Raw genomic sequence first — 25350 nt, 5'->3', positions numbered from 1 at the left:
CAAACTCAGATGTTGACAGCTATGAAAGCTTTATTTGTCCAACATTTCCATGCTAGGATACATTTTAGAAAAGCAACGCTTTGAAAAGCTCTGAAGAATTGCAGAAAGGCCAAGTGAACAAACAGAATGTTCTGACATTTCCTTTCTTGAATACTGTTTATAAGTCATCTAAACCAGTTTGTCATTGCAAAGACCAAAGACTGAAGTCCCAAAATAAATGTTGCTCACAACAACCATGCTTTGCATTGGAAAAAGAATGTCTTCATTGCCTGAAGGTTACAGGCATAAACAGAGTCAAGGTTTTGAATATTGTGTAACATGCATTTGTTGTTGAGCCTGTTTAGTTCCTGGACAGTGAAGTGAGGTGCAACAGTGACAAGAGTTACTGTTTTGGCCAGTTTTGAGCAGTATGGAAAAGTTTAATCTTTGGAGAAGTAGTAATTTTTAAATAATCATTGCTGATTATCTCTGCTGACATTGGTTTCATTGTTAAGTTATTTTTTAACTACATTTTAATTCAAAGTGCTAATATGTTGTGATCATATAGATATATAGAGCATGAGATGAAAACTGAAATCCCACTGCACTTCAGGCTACAGGATTGTTTTACTTAAAACTCTGTGATTAAGCAAGTACAGCTAATAATTATTTATTACCATGAAGGTATACTAAGTGACTTCTAAGATTTGATAAAATTAGATAAATAATCCTTTAAAACCTAAGGCAGGGATTATCCTATTGCTGGTGAACTGCCACGATTAAAAGTCGAGACTAATCAAAGAAAAAATAAGAACAGTAACACCTGGCTAAATTTTCTACTTTCTCTGAAGTTTCTTCTGTAAGGAGTCTCAGAATGTGAAGATTTTTTTCTGACTTAGATTGAAGAAAAGATTTTGAAATCTTGACATTTATGGCTGCAATGATTGCCATTCTTATTCTTCTTTGAAGTGTTTTGATATTAAATTTTGCACAGAACCTGGAGAATGAGTGGAATGTACTGAATATTCATTGCCACTCAACTTCATGTCAATAACATTTTTCACACTCTTCAGCAAACAGACTGCGTATGTGTTTCTATGTATTATATTTGTGAGTGACATGATTCAACTGCAACAACAAAATGTTCTCACTGTAAAAATGCCTAAAAAACTATTAGGCACTTAGCCCTAGAATTTTGGAAACCTGACTCTCAGTATGCATTTTCCCACTCTATTAGTTAAGGTTTTGTAGTCAAAATGAGTTTTAGTAAGCTTTAGTTCAGTAAAAATATAATTTTGAAAGAGATTCTAGAGCATCCCACTGATATCTCAATCAACTCTACCTGTTATGTTTTCTTTTTGCATGTGAAGTCAAGGTAATGAAAATTGTAAGAAAGGAAATCTGGAATGGGCTGTAGTGTCAGATGATACTTGGTTCTGTGTCCTAATTTCATTCAGACTGATACATTCATTTATTGCATAAAATAGTTTGGGACTGAAAAAAATATCAGGAGACTGAAACTAACTTCTGATAGGAAGGAAATACTCTCAGTAGCCAAGAGTAAAAATCAATACAACAAGATAGATCCTTTAAGAGAGAGACAGATTTCAATTTTACTTAAGGTTCCCAGGGTTTAAAACTGTGTCTGGGGTGATAATGTGAAAACATTTGCTGGATTATAGCAGATCCCACATCTGCAAATAAGAAATTCTCAGTACTGTACAAATGCACCATCATATTGGATAGATTAATTTTAATAAAATAAGCTCTATTCACTTTGATTAAGTATACTGTGGTTCATGAGTGAAACTCTGATACTGAGTGTGTGGTAAACCTGTGAATTTTTTGTGCAGGATGGGACATTTCTTTCTCTTGGCAGGGAAAGGATTACACAGTATTACAATTATTAAAATTCTAATTTGGGGCCAGGTTTTGCCCTCAGGAACTTCCTTAATTTCAGCAGGGAGTTGTGCATGTTTATCTGATTGAAGAATTTGGACACTATCACTCTTGGTTAAGGTAACTCTTTTCTTTAACAAGAACGTGCACTAGTCAAATCTAAAATCTGAACATAGCAGGGGTAAGTTTCCTACCAGGAGACAAATGTCAGTAACTGTTTTGATAAGGTAAAGCAATTTCCTTGTAAAGGGAGTGGGAGATGGAGCAGAAGGAAGGAAAGAGGGATCTTCTTCCAGATACCTTGTAGGCTTGTTTTTAAATTATGACTTTGGATCTAACAACAGGTTTGGCAAGCATTTGCCTAGGAAATCCTGACACTGTGCCAGATTTTCTTAGCTGGTTTGTAGTAGAGTGTGCATTTTTTAAATACACTGTAATCATTTCAGACCACATAATTAGAAACACAAAGCAGTTTACTGAAACATAGTGATATATTAAGAGTTCAGTTAATTACACATAAAGAAACAAGTCAGACTTCAAAACTTTTACTCAGTTTCTGTTTTATTTGCAACTGGGGCATGCTGATGGGACTTTGCCTGTTTAACATTGAGTAGGAGTTTCAGAATTTTAACCTGAGGGTAAAATTTTCGAAAGCATTTAAGTGACTGGCTCACTGAAAATCAATAGGACTTTCACTCCTTAGGGCAACACTTTACAAAATATGTAGATACCTAAGTCCAGTTCTCTTCAGTGACTACATGTAGTTAAAAAAAAAAAAATACATCTTTCCTGTCCTAAATTTTCTTAAAATATAAGTGTTACATTTCAGTGCCATCTAAGAGTTTCTGAAAATGTTATCACAAATGGACAGGCTGTTATTCTCATTCCTTTTTTTTTTTAATGTAAAATGTTTTGGTACTCTTTCTTCTTCAACACATGCAGAAATCATATGTTTTGGATGATAAGCCACATTGCCCTCAAACTCGTCTTAAAATCTTACTGCAAATGCTCAAGAAGAGCTCTTCACTCTACAGTAAATTTTCCTATTTTTTTTTTAATTTCCCCTTTTCGTTCTATTTAATGTCTTTTTTGATAAAAGTGATAATTTACCTCCTTTGAAACCACAGCCTGACCTAAATTATTTTGTCTTCATTACATATAAGAGAAAGCAGAAAAAAATAAAATTATAATATGGCATCTTAGGGAGATGAAGAAGACATAAATCAAAACTAATTAGTAATTCTTATTAATGAGAATATATATTATGTTTTCCATTGAATCTCTCAAATGTCATTTACTGAGAAAATTAAAAAGTATCAGTATAGAAAAAACTCTATATTCAAAAAATCTTTGGTTTTGGAATTTGCAGCATGGGATTTTATCTTGGTTCTCTAACATGTTTTCTGTATGAGCTTTAAAACTATGCTAACTTGTTGCACAACAGCTTACAAGTTCTCAACAGTTGCATTTATTACAATTTTACCTCACTTTCAGACAAGTTCTCTTATCAAGCTCCAAATCACATTTTAGGCAGCTTTGAAGTACATTACTAATATACTTATTGCTTCACAGAAAATAGCCTGACAGTCCTTTCTGTTTTAAGGTGCAAAGTAATAAATGTCAGTTTATTTTTTGCAGTCATTTATCTGAGCCTACTCTCAAAGTATCTGGCTTTGAAACAAATCAGAAGTGCAGTGCTCTAATGGTCTTCTTGTAAATAACAATAAAAATATAAACACAAATTTTGAACCTTTCTTTCCATGATGCTTTCACTCTAATTGTGGCCTTTTCCTGTCATTAAAACCGGACAGGCCTAAGTTTTATGAAAAATTGAGGATTCCTTCTTTTTTAATGCACATTCAATGATCATATGGTTTGCAAGGCTCTCTGGCAGTCATTTGTATTTGTCAGAGCATACTCTTTTATTCCCTGTGGCTGTTTTGTGCTGCTAGACAGGTGTGTGCACTCTGCACAAAACTTTGCCCTTTGGACATCATTAGAGTGTCTAAGAAACATGGAGAATGGGATCCTGACAGACTTATAAATGACCATGAAGAAGGGAATTCTCTTTTGGGATCCTTATGGAATGTATACCTTATATTATTCTACATCCATTGAGAAAGCGTGGTTTTTCCATCACAGAAAATGCAAAAAGCAAGATTTAAGGTGCAGATAACTGTGGATACCATTCTCTCTGAAGAGTGATGGATGGCTTTACCACTATGTTTAGATTCACTCAGAAGCAAGGCTGTTAAGATAGGAGGAGCAGTTAAGTTGAAAAAAGTGTGTAGTTAAATGTAGCACTTTATCCCTGGGTACATGTACAAACATTTAAATTAATCTGGTTAATGGGTTTCTGCCCTGTGTCTTCCCCACAGTCACTTTTCAAGCATCTGAATAAACATGGGCCTTTGCATCATGCCAAGTAGCAGAATGAAGCTCTCTTGTATCCTTGGGAGCAGTGAAACCAGACTCCTGGACTCTTCACACTGAGCACTCAACCTCTCCAGACACTCAGGTATCATCAGTATGCCCCAGCTAATCTTAAGCATCATAATGGAAGATAAAGGAGAGAGAATTTATTGCCTAGGACTCAAAGCACATAGAGTTTTATAGATCAATAAGAACATCCTGACTTATGCCCAGGGGCAAAAAGGAAGCCAGTACAGACTTCAAAGACCTCATGTAATATATTCCTTATGGCCAATATTACAGATTAAGCAGAGCAATGTTCGACACAAGACATCGAATCTGACTAGAATGAGAACCGACTATACACTGGATAAGTCTTTTTTGGAGGCTACAAGGATAACTCAGAGCCTTCACCTTTGAGAACTTATCACAATATCTAACTAATGATGGTAAAATATATTTTAAGTCTGGGAACTCATTCTGAGTTAAGCAACAAGAAACACCTTTTGATTCTGAAGTTCACTGAGAAAGAATGACCAAATTTATTTGATCAGAATTCCTTCAAGCAACTTCTAATCTCTCTCAGGGAGACTTCGAAAAAGTGAAAAACGGCGAGGTTTGATAAAGTATAAATCAAATTAACTGACAAATTCCTCAGAAGCCTGCTTACCTTTCAAAGCAGGGAGGCTGACAGTACTGACCAAGAAACTGAAATCACAATATTTTTGTACAATATTTCTAACAAGTGGAAAACAAAAATAAAATTAATGCAATGCCTACTCTGTGTCTAGTGCACAGAAAAATGAGGTAATCTGTATTATCTTTCCTGTGGCAAATTCAGATCCAAACTTTTGCTTTACAAGAGACTTTTCTTGAGGTCTTCCTTCTCTAAATGGCAAGACCAAGAGAGGTACATGACAAACCTAATGTTTTCATCTAGACTAAATTTGAAAGGATGATCATTAGCTTTCATTGAAAGCTGAAAAGGTTGAGGCCTAGCAAGCTGGGCAAGACCCAGGTCTATAACAACTCCAAAATCCCATTCATTTTCCCTGTGAGAAGATTATATGCCTTACTTCAAAGAAAACAGCTCTCAAGGAAATCTCTGACTTTCTTAAGACTTGTCTAGTGTGGGAAAATCTCTCTACTAGGAAGAGGTCCCCTGACTGCTACACACAGATACTGGGGATAACTGGAAAATTGGTTCCATGCTTTTAATTACGGTGGTTCAGTTCAGCACAGAAACTATCCTCCAGGGAAGGTGACAGGTTTAAAGATCTGTATGATCTGTGAATATGAAAAAAAAAATGAAGTAGGGCTTGAACATCAACAAGGTTCATTACTGTTGAAAAAAAAAAGCTCAAATATTAATGATCTGTAATGTACATATGTTTTTTTAGTTATTATTATTTTTCAAATTTTTAAAATTATTTACTTAAGAAAACTTGTTTTTTTAAGGGAAGGTAAAATGCACATTTTTGCATTTGGGGTTAGATGAGATTCTCCATGAGAGTGGAATTTGGAGGTTTGTAAGGGGTTAGCAGTGATCCCACTCCTCCATACATTACCCTGCCGAAAGATCTCACTCTGCCTTGCAACATTCTTGTTATTCCAGAACTGGGTTGGGCTAGTCATAATAGATGCAGGCAATCAACTCAACTTCCCCACACACAGCTCTGCCAGTAAAACTCACTTCACCTTGCAACACTCCCGTTTTTCCTGTGTCCTTTAAGCAAAAGCTATCAGTTTGGCACTCACTGTGGATGTGTCCTTACTCCTACTGAAATCCAGGATAACTTTCTTAGTGATGCAAGAGGAAAGCCTTGGTGATAGAGACAAATGTCTACTTGTAACTTGGGTGAAACAAAGTTGTCTTCTCTGAATGACAGATTTTGATCCTGGCAGTAGATGTAACTAACCTGTGCTCCACTTAGGATTTTATTACAGCAATAAAATCCCGTGTGACTTTAGATATCAATTCAGTAACAGAGAGTGCAAGTGAGATTACAGTCTAACCTTTACATAATATGGCCTTCTGCAAGGCTGTTCTTTTTCCCAAGAAAAAGGCTTCCTTTCTAGTTAGAACACTAGAGTTTTCAGTGTTGATCACCATTGTTTTATTTATTTTGAAAATTTATAGAGCATTCACCATAATGCGGGCAAACATTGGCCTACTAGCAACATCTCAGTTTACACTGGTTTGCATCTGGGCCATGTAATTTTATATAAAATCAAGTACATGCATGAGACAATAAAAAAGTATGCCAAAGTAAGGATTATTCTTCCAAAATTTTGAAAAAAGATTTGCATGTTTTCTTTTTGTCTCCTTTATCACATGAACTAATACATTAAAATATAAGGATGCTCTAGGCATAGTACAAAACCAAAAAAGACTAGTTTGGTGAATGAGCATGGTGAGAGGCTATGAATATGGATACGTTTGTACTAAGGAGCCTAGAGGAGATACTTTTTATGTGTGGTGATACAGAAATACGTACTTATAACTCTGCACACCAGGGAGAGAACATTCCCCTAAACCAAATAATTTCCCTTGCAGTACTCCCTGTTGATCAAAGCTGCATAATTTAAAGCATCTAGAGGCAGCTTTAAATTATTCACAATATTTTTTAAAAATAATTTTGGTATATTGCAGACAGTACTTGTGTAACTTGCAGTCTTCTGTAAATTCTATACATTTTGCATCCTTATGGAGCTCATCTCAGTTTGAGAAGAGAGTACATAACTTTGAATAAATTGGGCAGGAGGGGCTCACTCTGACACTGTGTTAGTCACATCACACAGAAGTGCCAGGCATGCAGGACCATAGGGAATGGCAGGGCAGAGCCCGCAGTCTCTAGGTCTCAGCATGAATGCTGCTGTGTGCTGGTTCCTCAGAGTTTTCTGATACCCTCAAAAGCCCCAAATAGGAATCCTGCAATTAGTGCATATAACTCCTCCTTTACTGCAGTCTTCTCTCCTATTGGTGAAAGGTCTTCGCAGCTCATGTAGGGACCCCACCCCTTTTGTGGGTTTTCATTCTGAAGCTATCCACAACTTTACACCTGAATGAATGCCAAACCTCTCTGAATATATAAAGGAAGCCTTCAACAGCAATTCCAGTTACACAGAAGAAGCAGAAGGAAAATATTTCATCCAGCTTTGTCAGACAGACTGAACCAGCCATGCTTCTCCCTGCCATTCACTTCTATGGCTTTCTCCTGGCTTGCATCTTCACGAGAAGCTACTTGGCTTTCAAGAACGATGCCACAGAGATACTTTATTCCCACGTTGTTAAACCCGCTGCGGCGAGCCCAGGCAGCAACAGCACGTTGAATCAAGCTAGGAACGGAGGCAGGCACTACACCAGCACTGGATCCGACCGTAACAGTGAGTATCCCACCGGCGGCACTCACACCGCAGCCGTGGGCGGCAGCCCCGCCTGGCCCGGCCCCGGGAGCGGGAGCGGAGCCCCGGCCGGAGCCGCGCATCCCGCGGCAGCGCCCCGGACCCCCGCCCGAGCGCGGCGCTCCGGGGAACCGGCGCCTGCGGGAAGCCGGGCCACGGGGAAATGCTGCTGGTTCAGGGCCGGGATCTACCTCGCCGGGCGGCCCCCGAGCCAGCCGCTCTCCCACCCCCGTGCTGGGAAGTCCTGTAGGACCGGCTCTCTCGGGCAGGTTACTTCCTGAGGGAGGCTCATCCAGGAATGCCGGATTCTATGGTATATACCCGGCAGGGAAGCGAGATAAAGAAAAAGGAGAGAGAGGCATTTCCAGAGCGCTCGCTTTTTTGACTCAGCTCCCACTGCGGGCAGGGGAGGTGTCTGGGCTACTTTTCAAGTGCAATAAAAAACTCTGATTTTTTGTTCCTGCTGTTTAGTTTTATTTCCTGCTGTAGCACTTGCCCGCTTAACACCTCCAGCAAAAGTAAACAAATCATCTCGCAATTTACCTAGGATCTCTGCTCTAACTTGCCTTTTTTATATCCAGTCTTTTCCTTCTGAGTTTCATGTATATATGTCAGATATGTGAGGATCTGGAAACCTGCTGACTTTATCTGTTTCCTCCCCTGCATATCTCCTTAAAATGAAAAAAATCCAAAGAGAGAAACATTCACACACACCAACCCACCCACAGCAACTTGATAAAAATAGAGTCATCCCTGGAAAGTGAAGGCAACAAGTGACACCGATACCTTTCAGCTAAGCCAGGTGTGTCAGCTTTTATGAGTGCTAAGGGTTTAAATGCACAGGAAACATCTCATCATTATGAGATTACTGGAACAGCTCAGTAGGTATTCATTGTCACTGAGCTGTCACTGGTGAAAAGCTGAGCTGGGGAAGACAGAAAAACAGAAGGAAAGACAAACTCAGATCTGTGACCAGATGCTTCCAGGTACATTCCTGAGTGCAGCTGCAGGAAGGCAAACTAGAATCTTTTCTGCAAAGCAGGCAGTGGAGCAGCCCTGTCAATATTCCCTGGGATGAGCCTGCAGATTTACAGTCCCCTCTGCTTGCCCACTGAGACACAGAGGACAGGGGGAAACAATCTTAACACGTTGCCTCTGTTCAGAACTTGCTTCCAAAAATCCAAGTAGAAACAGAAGCAGCCTGTAGCTGTGATATGTAGATGTACCTTCAAAGCCTTTTATGATTCACTCTAAAATGTTTCTAGTAATTACTTCTATTTTAAAAGCGTTTGTTAATTGCATTGTGTGTAGAATCTGTGCTGTAATTGTCCTTCGGAAAGAGGGAGAGTAGAGCCGGTAAAGATTGCTTATTAAAATTAAGCACACTGTGGGCGTTTATTTCAAAGTGTAATTACTGAAATAAACAGTTGTGTTTATTGCAGGGTGCAGAGCCGCACATAGAGACGGGTACAAACATGCCTGTGTGAGAAGCTCTGCATGTTGACTCTGTCAGCTGCCTGAGAGAATTTGCAGGATCCTCTATGTTACATATAATATACAGACTACTACAGTTACAAAGAGGTAACAAAGAGTTACCTCTCTTGAGGGTGAAAGGGCCCCTCTCTGAAATTTTACTGCTAATCATTCAAACTTCACAGGCAGAACCCTATTCTGTGGCAACTTCAGCTGTTACCACTCTTGCAGTGTCTGCTCTGAGCCGCAGAGTTCATGGCAGAGTTCAGTCCACTCATGGAATGAGAAGAAACACACTATTTGAAATTCATTTAAAAGCATTTCAGCTGTTTCCAAAGCAGTGTTTTCCCCCTTGCTAATGATCCAACATAATTGTTGTAAATATCACAGAGCAGATTCCCTAGACTGTGAACAAGCAGGAAACATTTCTTCCCTTGGGGTACTTTTTCTCTTCTAAAAGGTATGTCCCTGAGAAGAAGTATAGAGAATAAAATTGCCTCTTCTACCACAACTACTGAAGTGCATGTCATTAGGATTTCTTTATGCTGTGGTATTATCCAGAGATACCATCAGCACCTGAGGCCCTTGTGTTGGGGGACACAAGAGTAAAGAGATGTCCTGTAAAGATTACAGCCTAATTTAACTTCTGCCAAACATACCTGGTTAATGTGAAAATGACTAGTTAAGGAAGTAGTTCCATTCTGAATCTCAGTGTTTCTTGTTCTGTGCACTCTGCAGATCGCGTTCAAGTTGGCTGTCGAGAACTGAGATCCACCAAGTACATCTCAGATGGTCAGTGCACCAGCATAAATCCCCTGAAGGAACTGGTGTGTGCTGGTGAATGCCTCCCTTTGCCACTGCTCCCCAACTGGATTGGAGGAGGTTACGGAACCAAGTACTGGAGCAGGCGGAGCTCGCAGGAGTGGAGATGTGTCAATGATAAAACTCGCACTCAGAGGATCCAGCTTCAGTGCCAGGATGGAAGTATAAGAACCTACAAAATAACTGTGGTCACGGCCTGCAAGTGCAAGCGATACACCAGGCAGCACAATGAGTCCAGCCACAACTTTGAGGGAACCTCTCAGGCAAAACCCATCCAGCATCACAAAGAAAGGAAAAGAGCCAGTAAATCCAGCAAGCATAGTACAAGTTAGAAGTCAAACATTCTCTGCTCTCTCATCTCCCTCTCCTTGTGCCAAAATTGAACTTACCTGTAACCATTTGCTTTACCATTTTGACTGCTTAAAGACAAGTCTGCCATTGCTGTGTTCTCAGTTGACACTACATCCTTATTGCTTTGACCAAAATCAAAAGGGGCATTCTCAGCATATGGACCTTTTGGGTGATTTTTCCAAACACTCAAGATCGGGAATAATACAAGCCTTCCAAAACCAGAAAGTTTATAAAAACTTTTACGATTTCTCTAGCCATGAAAGCAAAGAAAATTTGCCAAGAGTATTCACTGAAGTCAATTTTATAAAATGATGCTTTGTTGTTTGTTTTCCTGAGAACAGTTATCACATCTATTGCCTTTTATATCATGTTTTATGATCTTCTGACAACAGCTTAAAGTACAACACATTGTATCTGCTTTCAGATTAATTAATTCTAAAAAAAAAAGTGCTTTGCATGCTCACCTTTCTCTTATCTCAATATACCAAAAATTAAAATATGCATGGCAGCAATCAAAAAGTAAAGCTGAACAAACTATTTATTTGTTGTTGTAATTATTTAATGAGCTTTTATGTGTGTTATTTCCCTTCAAAATTTCCTTATGTTTATAGCTTTTCATATGTATCAAAGTATTTTCCTATGATTTGGGGCTGGATTAGAACATACATTTTGTAGATAATGTAAAATAGATATTTTAGCATCTAGGTATATATATATTTTAATTTTGAACATTCATAGATTTAGATGTTATTTTGACACAGCAACATAAAAACTGTATTTTTCATTCTTCATCCTGTATTATTTTTGTTTAAAAAGTGTGCAATCAAAAGACAGATATGACTTCCTTTCAAATTCATTGGTCTCTTTTTTTTTTACAAAAATAAACACTGCTAAAAAACTGTATTGTCTGGCTCTCTGTATGAAAATGCACACATTTTAACAGTGACAACACTTACACTTATAAAAAGGGAGAACATTATTTGGTTTAAAAGAGTCCATCTATGAAATTTAACATTAAAACAATCTTTCTCACTGTAAAGATCTTATATGACCGTTTAACAAATGGTGCTTATTAATGGTCCAAGTCAGGTTCTTATTTACCAGTTCTCAAGCTCTACGTTTCAGAAGACGTGTATATTTGAGAAATTTTACAAGTTAGTGAGACACCGCCATTTTTTTTTAAATTAGTAATGATCAAGTCAGAATAGTGGTATAAATTACATATGGTTTCACTTTTTCTATAGAACCAATAGAGTCCTGCACATTTATTCACAAATTCTTCTTGAATGTATCAGAAAATTAATAATTAATCTACTTTTCAACACATAGTGCATGAATCATCTGTCCTTAATCTTTCAAGCTGTATTTAAACACTATGGGCAAGATTTCATCATGGGATTCTGCTCTTCTTAAATCATTAACTTTTACAATCCATTTGCACCCAAAGTAAAAATTACACTAGAGGAGAGTAATGAAAAATCTTGCCTGATAAGGTCTCACCCAAGTTCTCTTTGACCTTCTTTTTATCTCATCCTATTTTGCATTTTAATTCCAAAAGATTCATCGTTAAGTTCTTGGCAGAGATCTTGTCATTAATATGGAACTGTTTGAAAATCACTGCTGCTGCCTGACTTGACTTACTGAATCCTAATTTTTATCGACAAAATGTAATGATTTTCCCTCAAAGCTACTTTCAAGAAGTCACTTTAAAATTTGCCATATGTAAAAGAGAGGAACACTTTAAAATTAAATTTTAAGTGATCCACGTGGTAGTAAAGTTAAAAAGCCCCATTGCATTAATGAACTAGTTTTTCCAAATTCAGTTTTGTGATTGTGAAAATAGCAAAATGGTGAGACCAGAGACCATTTATACGTAAATTCTCTGATCTTAAAGGTGCTTCTTTTAAGCATAAAAGGAGAGATGATGAATAAAGAAGTTAGCAGAGAGAGAACTGAAATGACATTGCTGCTAGGCATATCAGTTCAGCAGAATTAGAGGGTTTTTTTTTAACAGACATTATAGTCTCGTTCAATCATTTCATGACAGAAAATTTTTTCCCAAATGTCAAACATCTATCTATTTTAAATTGCTATCCAGCTACTTATTGAAGATAATAAAACACAAAATATTGAGATAATGGACCAAAATGCAACCAATTTCAATGACAATAATCACTAAAAATCAGTAAAGTTGCTCTACCTGTTCTGTGGTTAACTTCCAGAAATAAGAAGGGTGAAAAAACTGCTCATAACTCTTCTTCAGTCAGTGAAGTTGGACTGTAGGAAGAAAATACATGTTTAATATCAGAAATTGGAGTAAGAATTCTAGATTGTCTTTCTATGCAGAACCATCCAAGCGGAAATAATCTGACACACTTCTGCTAAAATGACTTTGTGAAATTTTGCTGGACATGCTATAGAAAGACCATGGGGCCCATTTCTAAGATAAGTTCTATTTAAGGGAATATGAGGGAAGCCAGCAGGAGCTGTGGCGATTGGCAGCAATTTAACTGTGATGGGCCACCTGAGTTAGCTAAGGTCTCTTCTTTGGCCATGACTGACATTTTGTGGGAGAGATCTGCAGGAAAGCAGCACTAGAAACATGTTAATGTGAAATTTTCTGAAGGAATAATGTTATTCTGTGATGGAACTTGTGGGTCTGAATGCTTCAATGTGGCCTATACAATCTGCCTTCTGTTTTATCCTGTTACATGTAAACTCACAGGGGTCTATCCAAGGATCCAGACAAACAGCATTACAAGTACATTTAACTAGTTTCTTCTGGAGAATCTCCAGCATGCGAAGTTGAAGTGGGTAGGAAATGGGCCATTGCTCTTGTGGAGGTCAGTGATCAAAGTTTCTCAAAGACTCACTGAAATAATTTTAGATATATACATCTCAAGTTTGCTTCCAAGTAAAAAAGGAAAGACAAACATGCTAAAATTTTGACCTAAAGTATTAAGTCAAATAGATACAAGTGTGTAAATGTTTTGAAAAAGTACAATGTAGAGGCAGACTAGATAACTTTTTTCATACATTAGACTATTAATTGTCTAGATTTATTACACTAAAATTTTATAGAAGTTGACTTTCTCAATGATGTTCAATCATATAGGTAGATCAGAATTCCAAATGCTTTCTTAAAAAGCATTTCAAACATCTAAAAAAGAACCTAATAATTTTATAATTTCTCATATTTGTTTCTTGAGAAAACTAAGAGTGAAGAAATTAGAAATAATCTGTTAATCTGCCATCACTATTTCATTACTTCTGAGTTGATGAAATCTGCTCCCAGCTAAGGGGTAAATTGTTTTATAATGAGTGGAAATCAATTTTTCTTAGCCATCACTAGAAACAAACTTAGCCAGATGCTGATTGTTTTGATAGCATGGAGACACTCAAAGGCACACTTCTTAGAGGCAGTGGTAGATAGTATGTCATTAAGACATTTATCAACTGTGGAAGTCATAAGAGCCTGACATTGGTAATCTAGACTAGAAAGGCCCTTGAGAAGTTTATTTATTCAGTTATTTAATAATAGTAACAAATCTGCTGCTCTTGCCTTTCCAGCAGCCTTGGAATCAAAACCACCCAATCCAAGCTCAGTCATTTGTTTGGAAATAAAGCAGACATTTGAATAACACCCTTCAAAATACCTAACAGATTTCTGCTAGTAAATCACTTTAGTCCTTCTAACCTTGACCTTTATATCCTTCCTGAAGAAGTACAACATTAATCAAGAAAGGACTGTTCAATACATTCCACTGTGAGAGTCTTGTTGCTACAGTATTAACCTGGAGGTGTTCAGTTGAAAATTATAAGGAATCCTTAGAGTTGGAAGGTATCCTATTCTCATGATGCATTTCCTTTCCCGGAGGCCAGGCAAGGGGCTTTGATTTTAAGTTCATTGACATACAAATAAACATCACTCCAGGCAAAGCCTGAAAATTCTCTAGAGATTTATGAGCTAAGCAGACATTCTGTCACTGGATTTGCTAATTTTGCCTGAACGTCGCCCCCACAACGAAAAGCCTGCCCATGCATCTTTCTGAAAGACATCCAGCCCTTCAGCTCACTCCTTCTATGAGTTATGTGGACTGACACACTAGAAAAGTGTGATTTACAAAAGATATTGCCTACAACTGAGTTAATAATCAAACATCTACCTCACTCAGTACTTCCATGACAAGAAAATACTCTTAATTTTTAATTAATGCTTATTGAACAACATACCACAAAAATAAGTAGTCTCTACTAAATGCTGAAAGAAATCTTTAGAAAGACTGGACTGTGACTCCATTTTGGGAGTTTGCATTTTCTTACCTCCCTTTGATTGGACATGATAGTGAAAGAGGTAATGTTACATTACCTGAAGTTGAGGCCTTCTTAATGCTTCTTTACAACCACAAATAAAAACAGAGGATGTCTTAAGAGAAAAGAAAATCTAGATAATTTCTTTAATAGGGATGTTTGTGGAATATGATACTACTTGAATGTGATGGAAAATAAAATAAAACAAAACAAAACAAAGTAAAATAAAATAAAATAAAATAAGTCAGTTATCAGAAAAGAGGCCAAAATGAAAATCCCCTGAAATGATAATACAGTTCGTGTCTACTAAACTGCAATGGTAACTCCTGTCAAAAAGTGATTTTTACTACCATCCGTTTAAGAAAAAATAAATTAAATCACCTAAAAAAGTTTTGAACACTTTGTCTCTTTCTTGTCCCGTGCTCTATTTTAGTAGCTGTACAACCGTGTATAATAGTCTCATTGTTTAAATCCTTAGCTGTTCTGAACTATATTACCACAGCACACTTGCTTTTTGATAAATAAATATTAAAAATCTCCTTTTAGAATGTCTGGATGCATTATTTTAAAATTTTGACTACTGAGAAGAAAAGCAATGCTCTGGCTTGGCTTAGGAGTTCCACATTTGGTTTGTTTTTTTAGCCCCAGTGAGAAGTGACTTAGTGAAGAAGCTGTAAAGCAATTTAGTAAAAGCATAAACCATTTTGTGAAGTCTGATGTTTAGCTGGCTAAAGAAGAGCTATCCAGGCACAGTCATTAAAGTTCTTTTATATAAAACAGTGGAGAGTGGAGAGAGACGGCCTAAGGAGAAAAGTACTTGCCTAGCCCTACCACAAGAACAGCCACTGAGAAATGGAGTAACTATGCAAAGCTTTAAAACACTCTGCAGCACAAAGACTTTGTTTAATTGCAGCTGAAGCAAGTTTAAACATCTGTTGCTAGTTAGATTATTATTTTATTTATTTTCTTATTTATTTATTCATTTACTTTGGGATGGGTTGGAGAAAGCCTTTTTAGATTCTCTATGGTCATTAAGTTGGGATGGAGAACAGACGTCTGGGTGTTTCCAAAACGTAAAGCTGCAAAAATTTTGGTATTAGCAAGGAACACTTGCTTTTGGTGGTTTTTTTTTTTTTTTTTTCCTTTTTCTTTATTGAAAAAGTCTGCTGAAACTTTGGCTTTTGTGCATCTTTATTGTAATTTTTAGGAAGTAGCCAGAACAGCTTATAGAACCTGGGAACTCGTTGCATCATGGCATTGCATCTTTTGTTTTCAGATATTGAAATGCCTGAACCTGGGTAAGTCTAGAAGAGGAGAAAGAAGAGAAAATGGATCAAAATAAGGGAACAAAATGGCATGTGGAAGACAACATGTGGTGTGTGTTCTTCATTTTCTTCTGATCTTCACAACTTTTCATGGGACTTCAAAAGACTTGCTCCATCTGCAGATTGCCAAGCCCAATAGCCAATGAACATTGCTACCCCTGGGATGTAGCAGACTGGGATGTCACGGGGTAGAAAACCATTTCTGACTGTCTCTGTGCCTTAACTTCCCATGCAAAGGGAAGAATGCACAGTACAGTGTGTCTGTACCATTCCACACTGAACCAGAGAAGTCAGGGAGACTTTAGCATCTGCCATCTTCACAGAAATGCACATTCCGCTGCACTGTTCATATCTTCTGGAGGGTGACCACAGCCTCCTATTTCTGGGGAGAATGAATACTGCCTAAGATGACAAGATTCAAGTAGAGGTTTCTTAGAAAGCTGTCTGTCTGCCACACACCTGGACTTTCTTGTTGATGAATTTGGCTCAAAATCTTGCTTACCACCTACATAAAATATATCAAATATCATATACATGTATAAATCTACAGTAATCTCTTTTTGTGAACAAGACCATCAAGAATACACTAGTGAGTTATACATAAAGCCTCTTCTAGGTGTTATGCAATTACTGTACACACATTTTCCTTTGATCTTTTGTAATCAGTTATGAATCTTGACATCTCTCCAAGAAGAAAATGTTTGCAACATCTTTTACCAAGAATAAAGTAAATATTAAGGATTTCCATTTTCATTTGATTAATTTAATACTTTTTGGAATATGTCTTCCATAAAAGCCTGCATTAGATAGACCATTCAAGCTACTGTGTGAATCTTAAGAACATGGTATTTTGTGGTACTCCTTATCCATTCAAATACTGCAGTCCCTTGCCTTGTTTATTTCTGCCCCTCCCTTTGAAACTTCTGGCTCTAGCAAAATCAAATCCTCTTTCCCATGGTATTTCAATGACCAGGCTCATTTCTTTCCAGTATTTACATTACCTGTCCCACAATTCTTTTCCATATACACACCACACACACACACACACACACATACAGCACACAGAAGGATGCACTACTTAATTCATTTTCTGAAGCATTCAGTACTGAAGAAAACAACACATGAAAAAAACACAATAGTATTGGCACAGGCAAGCTCCAGGAAGAATTTTTAAAGTAAAATGAATTGGAATGAATTACTCAGAAAAACAGTAGCACGTTACAGGGCATTTTTCATCAAGTAGTTGCTTCACATCCAGCTAGATTAGTAATTTGGAAAATGGTTAACTTTTGATGGTTTCTCAGCAGTGTATGTTAAAAAAGCTTGAGTCTCTGTATAACTGAGGCAGCCACATTGCTGCAGTTGGGAAAAATCTGTAACCTTGATCTTTCTAAAAATTGAACAGGATCAAAGGATTGACCCTTTCCAATCCGACATTTTCATGCTAGAACTGCACAAGTCAGCAAAGGATGAGGCAGAGGACTAGGACAAGACTACTGTTTTCAGGGACCACCATCCTGCTTGTTTTGTTCACTATAAAGTAACTGTTTGGAAAAAGAGGAAAGATTCACAAACCTTACCACAAGGCAGACTGTATTTTACCAACAACCAAAAGGGTTAGAAGGTAACACTAAAAAATCAAAAGAAGAGGAGAAAAAGAACTATTTCCACATAATTGTTTTGTCTAATGTATACCATATAAATATGCAATGAAGACTAGGTCCAGTTTTTGTGTTGGATACTACCTTGTCTTGCATGCTGCAACTTCAGTCCCTGATGGAATAGTTAGGACTAGTCTTAACTTACTGAGTAAAAAACTGACATGGATGGAATCCCTCCCATATGAACTCTGGCAAACTGACTTCATCTATGTTCCTTCGACATAGGGCCAATGAATAACATTCCTGGTACTCTTAAAGTAAGGACCATTATTAACATGACAAGAGATGCAGAAGCAATGCTTTCAGTGCAGCAATAAATAGTTAAACTTTTACACCTATACATACCAAATCTTCACATTTGCATTGGTATTATTTGATTGTCTCCAACATTCGATGTTTGGTAAATTGTTTCATATTTTCACACAAACATTCTATGGAAATAACACAGAAGACAGTAAAGAATAAACACAGCTTGATAATATACACACACACACAAATTAAAGATTCAGAGCCATGAAAATCGCAACTTTATTCCAAATCTAACTTCAACTCTTATATATTTTCTAAAGTTTCATTACATAATTCTGTATCACTGGCATCTTTACATCTGTGGCTCAACACCACTTACTTAACCAGTTCATAGACTATCTCTTGGGAAAAGGAAACTACCAGTCTTTCCTCAGAGATATGTTTCTTCATTCCTGACAGGATATCTGTCAAAATCAAACATTTTTCTTTATAGTGACATGATAGGGCACTATCCTAATGGCTAGTGCCAGCTCTTATGTCACAGTGACAGTGGAAAACAGCCATAGAGATTTCCATCCCTAAACTCGCATGTCTTCGTTAGTGTTACTGTCCAGCGCACCCTGACAGTCAAAGACCCTAAACCAAAGTTCCTATACACAACACAATCCATGGTGATGTTAAAGATGAGCAGATAGGCCTAACCTGGCATTACTGAACATCTGATCAACACACCTAGAATCTACAAAGACCCTTCCAGAGCCAAGACTAGTCTAAATCCAAGTTCCAGAGTCTAAGACTAGTCAACCATTTCTAATGAAAAAGTGTGAGGTCTCCATCTCATCACCTACTTGTTAAAGCACTCCCCAAAACAGTGGAAGTCTTTTTTCAAGTCTTTAACGTTTCTGAGTTTCACAAATTCTCCTGCAGTCAGGGAATTTCACTCTCATGAGTTACTGGATTACTATAGGGCAATTCTCTTATCTTGAAATTCCTTTACTTTGTGTACACAAAATACTAATTAGCTCCTGAAATAACTTTCCATATCCCAGAGGCCTAGAGTTTTATCAGGTAGAGAATGGATAAACACTTCAGGGGAAATATAACATTTTAGGGTGAAGCTTTAAAATGTGTGCCAAACATCAAAATCAATGTTTGTCAATTTTTTCTTAGCACTTACAAAGCACACAAGCGAGGTGCTTCCTCTATGTATCAAATATTCATAGAAGAAATTTAGCTACCAAAACAATGTAAAACAATGTCAAAGGGGTTTGCACATGTAAAGCACACAGGATACAACAGGTGAAATGCAATGTATGTTTTTTAACATACCTACAATGACATGCAAACATGAAAACACTCCTCTATTCAAAGACCACATTTCCTTTCCATTTCTAGCATTAATAGTCTCTATTTAACTTCAACTATTAAAAAAAAAATATATTTTACAGAATTGCCAATGAAGGAAATAGCACTTAGAATTCCCCTTAGGGACCTGATCTATAGGTGGCTCTATGCACACTGTATATAAGGCATGTAAGCAGTCTTTGATATTTGATAGTCAACATTCACATAATTTAAGTTATGCATGTGTGTAACTCCCTTGCTGTACACGCTGTTTTGATCTCAGCTCCACATACCAATAGGAACAAATCAATAGCATAACACTTTATCTAAATATTCCACTCATCTATAGCATCTTTCATCAAAGAATCTCAGACCAAGAAATAACCCTTTGCAGTCAGATTTTTAAAGATACAAATATAAATATATGCTAATGTGAAATAAGATAAGATTTCCCTGAAGGTGCTAAATATGCTTTGGAGAGAAAATATTTTTGCCCTTTTCAACATTGCCTCATCTATTATACTGCCTCAAGCTCTATGTTCCCTATGACACTATATTGACTTGGAAACCACTGCCACCACAGAGCAAATACTTCAAGGCAGCTTCTGTGCAACAAAGGTTGAAATAGTGAAGATGTAAGTCAGTCTGAAAGGACCATGTGGAGGGCTTGTCAGCCCTCAGACTCAGGCAACAGGTAGAAAATTGTGAAGAGTATAAAATAAAATTGGCACACAATTATTTTTTCTAGTGATCAATCAGAACCGAAATAAAATATCTGAAAAAAAAGCATTCTTTCCATGAAGCTTAAGACTTTGAGATCTTGTGCTACTAATAACAACAGACATGCAAGATAAAACCTGAAATTCTATCCTTTGGGGGACTTCTTAATCTCTTTAGATAACCAAGGATCCTATGTCTATTTCTGCAAACACTGACTTCTATGATTTGAGACAGTTACTGGTGACTTCAGGAGAGTCAAGACTGCTATCCTACTTGAACACAAAAACTGTATAAAGAGAGCTGGCAATCCACTTCCTTCCTTACAGCTCGGGATGCTCATTTTACGGCTCGCCACCACTGAAGTAATAATTTATGTATCTGGGTAAAGTTAGTGAAATACAATCCTGCAAACACGAGGTTCTGGTTAAAAGCCTGCACAACTGCTCAAAATGCTACAGATCCCAAGCTAGTTTCAGGAAGGGCCCTTCAGATTTGTAATATTTTTTATCTTTTTGTTGCCTTTTAGAGATCTAGCACCTATACAGTATGTTGTGGGGTTTTTGTAATTTTTCTTTCATAATTTACTTTAACTTGCAAAATATTCCTCGATTGCATGCATTTCCCTTTAAAACACGCAATAGTGAATGTTGATGCTTGTCAGGAAAAGGGAAATTCATCTTATTTTGCCTGCATTAAAAATAAAATGCTTCAAGAGTTTTGAAAAAAAACAAAAAAACAACTCTTTCTCAGCTAAACCACATCTACAGAAGACTCAACTGCCATTTTAAATTAAGAAATGTTATTTTTTCACTAATTTTTCCACAAAAACCTTTCAGAATGATATCTACTACTCCCATAACTTAATGTTCTCTAAAAACCCTATTATGAATTTCAGCCATAGAAACAGAAGACTTTTCCTCCCAGCAGTCAAATTGTCAGGTGAATTTCACTCAAAATTCTATTCCAATTTGTACATATTTTCTTTCTTCAATAAAAAAAAAAGAAAAGAAAAACCCCACTTTTCTTTTCAAACATATGATTGGCATATTTACTGCATAATTGCAAATTACAACTGTGGTTTCAGATGTTACACCCCTGCACAGAAATGATAGGTTAGCCTGCTCTTTATTTGCTTTGAGGTAAATGCTGCCTCTGTTCCTTTTTATCCAGACAAAAATTGTGCAGAATTGTTCTTCCAATATGTGTGAATTTACATTTTACCCACTTCTAATATTTAGATATATGAGTATGCGTATATATATGCACAGCAACTAAAATACTAGATAGATTCAATAAAAAATGTATAATGGAATGGAACTGAAGATAAATTACGCATTCACAAAGTGTCTCTACATTACAAAGCGCTTCACTGCATGGTACTAACAAATGAATATTAAAAAAATGCAAACCCCTAAATCCCAGTTTTCTTAACTCATGGTAAAACATAATATAATTAGTTAAGAATGTTAAATATGCTCTTCATTCCATATAATTTTCTAAGAAAACAGAAGAAAAAAAGGGGAAATAGCAGTAACAAGCTCAGTATAACCAAGAGCCCAAGAATCTGATGGGCTTCCAGAAAAATTACCCGGTGTTATCAACACAAGACAAGAATCTTATGACTTCAAAGGGACTGTGGAAAGCATGTGCTATTTTGTCTGGATTGTAAGATCTCACTTATTATTACAGATTTGATGACACTGTCCGTACCTACCAAAGTCCATCCATCAAATATAATTTATTCTGGATTGGTCAAGTGTAATATCCCTAGCACAGTAAGGAAAATGGACATGTTCCCTCATAGAATAAGTTAATTAATTAAATGAAGTGGGGAAACACTGGCTGGACAAGAAAGAAGGTAATGGGCACAACAGATTGTAGCTGTAGGTGAAGACATGTAAAGACCACAATGTCAAGAAGGACGGGGAAAATCTGAAGGCTGTTTTGGTTTGGGAATGTCTTATTTACCTACTCTTCAGAACTCATGTACAATGTGAGAAACCATGGAACTAAAAAGAACTTATTTTGTTCCTTATAGTAATGCAAACAAGAGTTGTGGTTTTTATGAATGAATGCATGAAGACCTGGACAGGAATTCAGAATATGAAACACTCAAAAAACCAAAAAAAATAGGAATGCTGCAGAATAAGCTGACATGAATGCATTTGCATAGAACTGCTGCAAGAAAAAAATCAGAATCCAAGATGATTGTGGATACTGGAGGTGCCTAGCTTAAGAAGAAAAACTAATTTTCGGTATCTAATAATAATAATGAAATTATGCTGACTCACTGTACAAACTTGGAAGTCCCAAAAAGAGACAACAGACAAATATATATGTCATCAATCAGGAATTAGAAAGACCTGCTAAAAAAGAACATAAACAGTTTAATATAGTTGCTGAGCCAATGGATTAAAAAAAAAAAGAAAAAGATGTTAAACTGCCCTGAAGACAATGAGACCGACACTTGCTGGGAAGAAGGCAGTTCAATTTCTAGCTAATTCCTTCTCTTTTGAAAAGTCTCCATTCCAAAAGCTTGACACCTCTGTATGTAAAGTGTCTGTGCAGAGCATGGCTTTACTGTTACTGCAGGTATCACGAATACCAGTGAAGTCTTGCCTTTGCTAGGAGGGATCACTTCACTCCTATTGTATGACTGCTACTTATGATGCTTCTATAAGCCTGTATGATAATTTTACTCTAGTCCACAGCTGGCACTGGCATAGCAGCACAGCTGGCACATGAACTTTCATGCTTACTCCTCAGAAAGGCCTCTGTATGTGTTTTTCTAAGGTTGCTCTTAACACAGCTAAAAGAACCCTGAAAAGCTGTAAATAAGCTATCTTCTCAAAGATAAAAAGAAATTTTGCAGATTCCAAAGACTTTGACCATTTTAGGATAGCCTGCATATAAGACACTGAATTTTTCCTGAAAATAATGTCAAAGAGGCAAGGGCCAGAGCCCTGATTGCCCCCACCTTCAAGTTCGGATGACTGAGTTAAGGAGTCTAACTTGTCAGGTACAAACACAGCTCTTCCACTGGTAAGAGCTGTTATGAAAAAGCTAGAAGCAACCTTCTTCTCAACCCTCCTTTCCTTGTTTTGCTTTGGGAGGACTTTTAAGCAGTCTTTACTGTTGGCCTTCTATGCCTGCACCTGGTCTGATGCCTCCCTGCCCTTGACTCACACTGGCTCAGCTTCCTGGCTTGCCCTGGCACCTGCCACCTCACTAAGGTTTTGACCAGACTGTGCCTCCTCTGCCATTTAATGGGTATCAGCCCTGGGAATTTTCCAAACAACATGTCTCAGCCATCATTGCTTACAGTAACACCACGAGATGAGCTGGAACATCCCAGATCCTTGCAGTGAATTGACTACCATTGAGTTTTACCTGTGGGTGCTATGAACATGTTCAGCTATGAACATGAGCCAGGTGGCCAAGAAAGCCAATAGCATGTTGGCTTGTGTCAGAAACAGTGCAGCCAGCAGGACCAGAAGAGTGGTAGTCCTGCTATACTTGGTGCTGGTGAGGCCACACCTAGAGTGCTGTGTCCAGTTTTGGACCCCTCACTTCAATAAAGACATCGAGGTGCTGGAGTGTGTCACGAGAGTGGCAACAGGCTGGGGAAAGGTCTGCAGCACAAGTTCTGTGAGAAGCGGCTGAGGGATGGGGATCTTTAGCCTGGATAAAAGGAGATTCAGGGGTGACCTTATCTCTGCACACTGCCTGAAAGGAGGCCGGAGTCAGGTGGGAATGGGTCTCTTCTCCCAGGTAGCAAGGGACAGAAAAGGAAATCACCTCAAGTTGCACCAGGGGAGGTTTATGTTGGATATTAGGAAAAATTTCTTCACTGAAAGGGCTCACATTAAAACAGGATGCCCAGGAAAGTAGTGCAGTCGCGATCCCTGGAAAGTTCCAAAGGTGTGCGGATGTAGCACTTGGGAAATGTAGTTTAATAGTGCACACGGCCCTGCTGTGTTAACCACTGGACTCGATGACTTAAGAGGTCTTCCAGCCTTAACAATTCCAATATGACTTCATTCCAATCTCTCCTCCTAGCATTAAGGGAAACAATCACCATATTTCAGCAGGTGTCCCAGCCAGCCTCTAGGGCTCTCACGAAGACGCAGGCCCCTCTTCCCTCGCAGCCACTCGCGCTGCGATCATTTCCTCACTGAGCCAGGGTCCCGGCCTGGTTCCCCGGCGGGACGGGGCGGGACAGGGCGGGACGCGCCTCGCCCGCCCCTCAGCGCGGCCCCGCCCCGAGCCACTCTCGTGCCGGCCATTTAAAGGGCCCATGGCAGCCGTGCCCGAGTAGTGTCGCTGCGTGCTCTTTACAGCCCTGGTGCATTGCCCCAGGCGCTTCCCCGCCGCGGTCTGGGCGTTCCCCCGAGGCTGCCGGGGCTCGGGGAAGCTTCTGCGGGGGTTCGCGTAGAGGCGGGGGGGTCGAGCGGTAGGGCCCGGTGCGCGCTAGGGACAGGCGAGCGGGCGGGCGCTGGATTCTTTGGATTGCGGACGTCGTGGGCGAATAAAACAGGCGGGCGGGCGGTTGCGCTGTTCCTGCCGCGGGGGGCGCGGAGCGGAGCCGCCGCCGGGCCCGGCGCAGATGGAGCCCGGCAGCCGCGGCGCCGCGCCCGGCGGAGTGTCGGTGTCGGCCGTGCTGCCGGCGGGCGGGAGCGGGGAGCGCCTGGGCGGTGCCACCCCCAAGCAGTTCTGCGCCGTGCAGGGGAGGCCGCTCGTCAGCTACGCGGTGCGGGCCATGGAGAGGTAACGAGCCCGGCGCCGCTCGGCTCCTGACCGCGCCCCGCTGGCGGTCGCCGCTGCTCTCGCCTCATGCACGGGGCACTAGGGCGGGTCTCGTTCGCGTTGCGGTGCCTCTCCGTCCTTCCCCGCCCGGGCACACCGGGAAGCGAAGGAGGTGTGCCTGGGCCCCCTCACCTAGGAAGAAGTCCCGGGCGGGACCGGGGCGCTTTCCCCACCCCAGCCTGGCTGTAGGGCACCATCCCAGGTATCTCTCTGCCCCCCTTCCCCAGCCCTGTCCATGCTTCGAGGCTGTGCCGCATTCCTTGGTTCCTGGAGATGCTATCTCTGCTCGAGCCCACAGCCTCGAAGCTCGTGGGTTTGGTGAGCTATGAGCACACCGCAGCTGTTGGAAACAGTCATAGGACTATCCATCAGCCCTGAAAAGAGATTTATTCTGCCATTGACGATGGTCTTTATAAAGTGCAAGGGCTTCGAAAATTGATCCGCTCCTCATCATCCTGAAGTGAACTCACTGACGTACAGCACTGCATTATGCCCCACTATTGCCCATGGTAAAACACCTTGCATCAGCGGGAAGTTTGAAGCAAAAATGTTTAAGTTCTAGTTGCTGGAGTAGAAGCTGTTGGCTTACGTAA

The 25350-nt window shown here is 39.0% G+C and overlaps 2 protein-coding genes across 5 annotated transcripts in view; both read left to right on the top strand.

Moving 5' to 3' along the window:
- Nucleotides 1-7208: 7208 nt before the first annotated feature.
- On the top strand, nt 7209-11241 carry SOSTDC1 (sclerostin domain containing 1). Its single transcript, XM_033065515.2, has 2 exons — nt 7209-7677; nt 9907-11241. Exons 1-2 carry the CDS (start codon nt 7473-7475, stop codon nt 10320-10322), a joined length of 621 nt encoding a protein of 206 aa, XP_032921406.1. The 5' UTR covers nt 7209-7472; the 3' UTR covers nt 10323-11241.
- A 13316-nt stretch (nt 11242-24557) lies between these two features.
- The window catches only part of CRPPA (CDP-L-ribitol pyrophosphorylase A), a 166705-nt gene continuing 165912 nt past the window's right edge, over nt 24558-25350 (top strand). For 3 of the 4 annotated variants that reach the window (XM_033059009.2, XM_033059001.2, XM_033058993.1), the window contains exon 1: nt 24558-24718. In XM_033059009.2, coding sequence (XP_032914900.1) covers nt 24558-24718 — 161 coding nt within the window. Of the gene's footprint in view, nt 24719-24791; nt 25267-25350 lie in introns of those variants that run through there. The other variant, XM_033059018.2, reaches the window with a different exon arrangement.

Source organism: Catharus ustulatus, chromosome 1 (assembly GCF_009819885.2).
Source record: "Catharus ustulatus isolate bCatUst1 chromosome 1, bCatUst1.pri.v2, whole genome shotgun sequence".
Lineage (NCBI taxonomy): Eukaryota > Metazoa > Chordata > Aves > Passeriformes > Turdidae > Catharus > Catharus ustulatus.
This window is presented reverse-complemented; position numbering and strand designations above follow the sequence as displayed.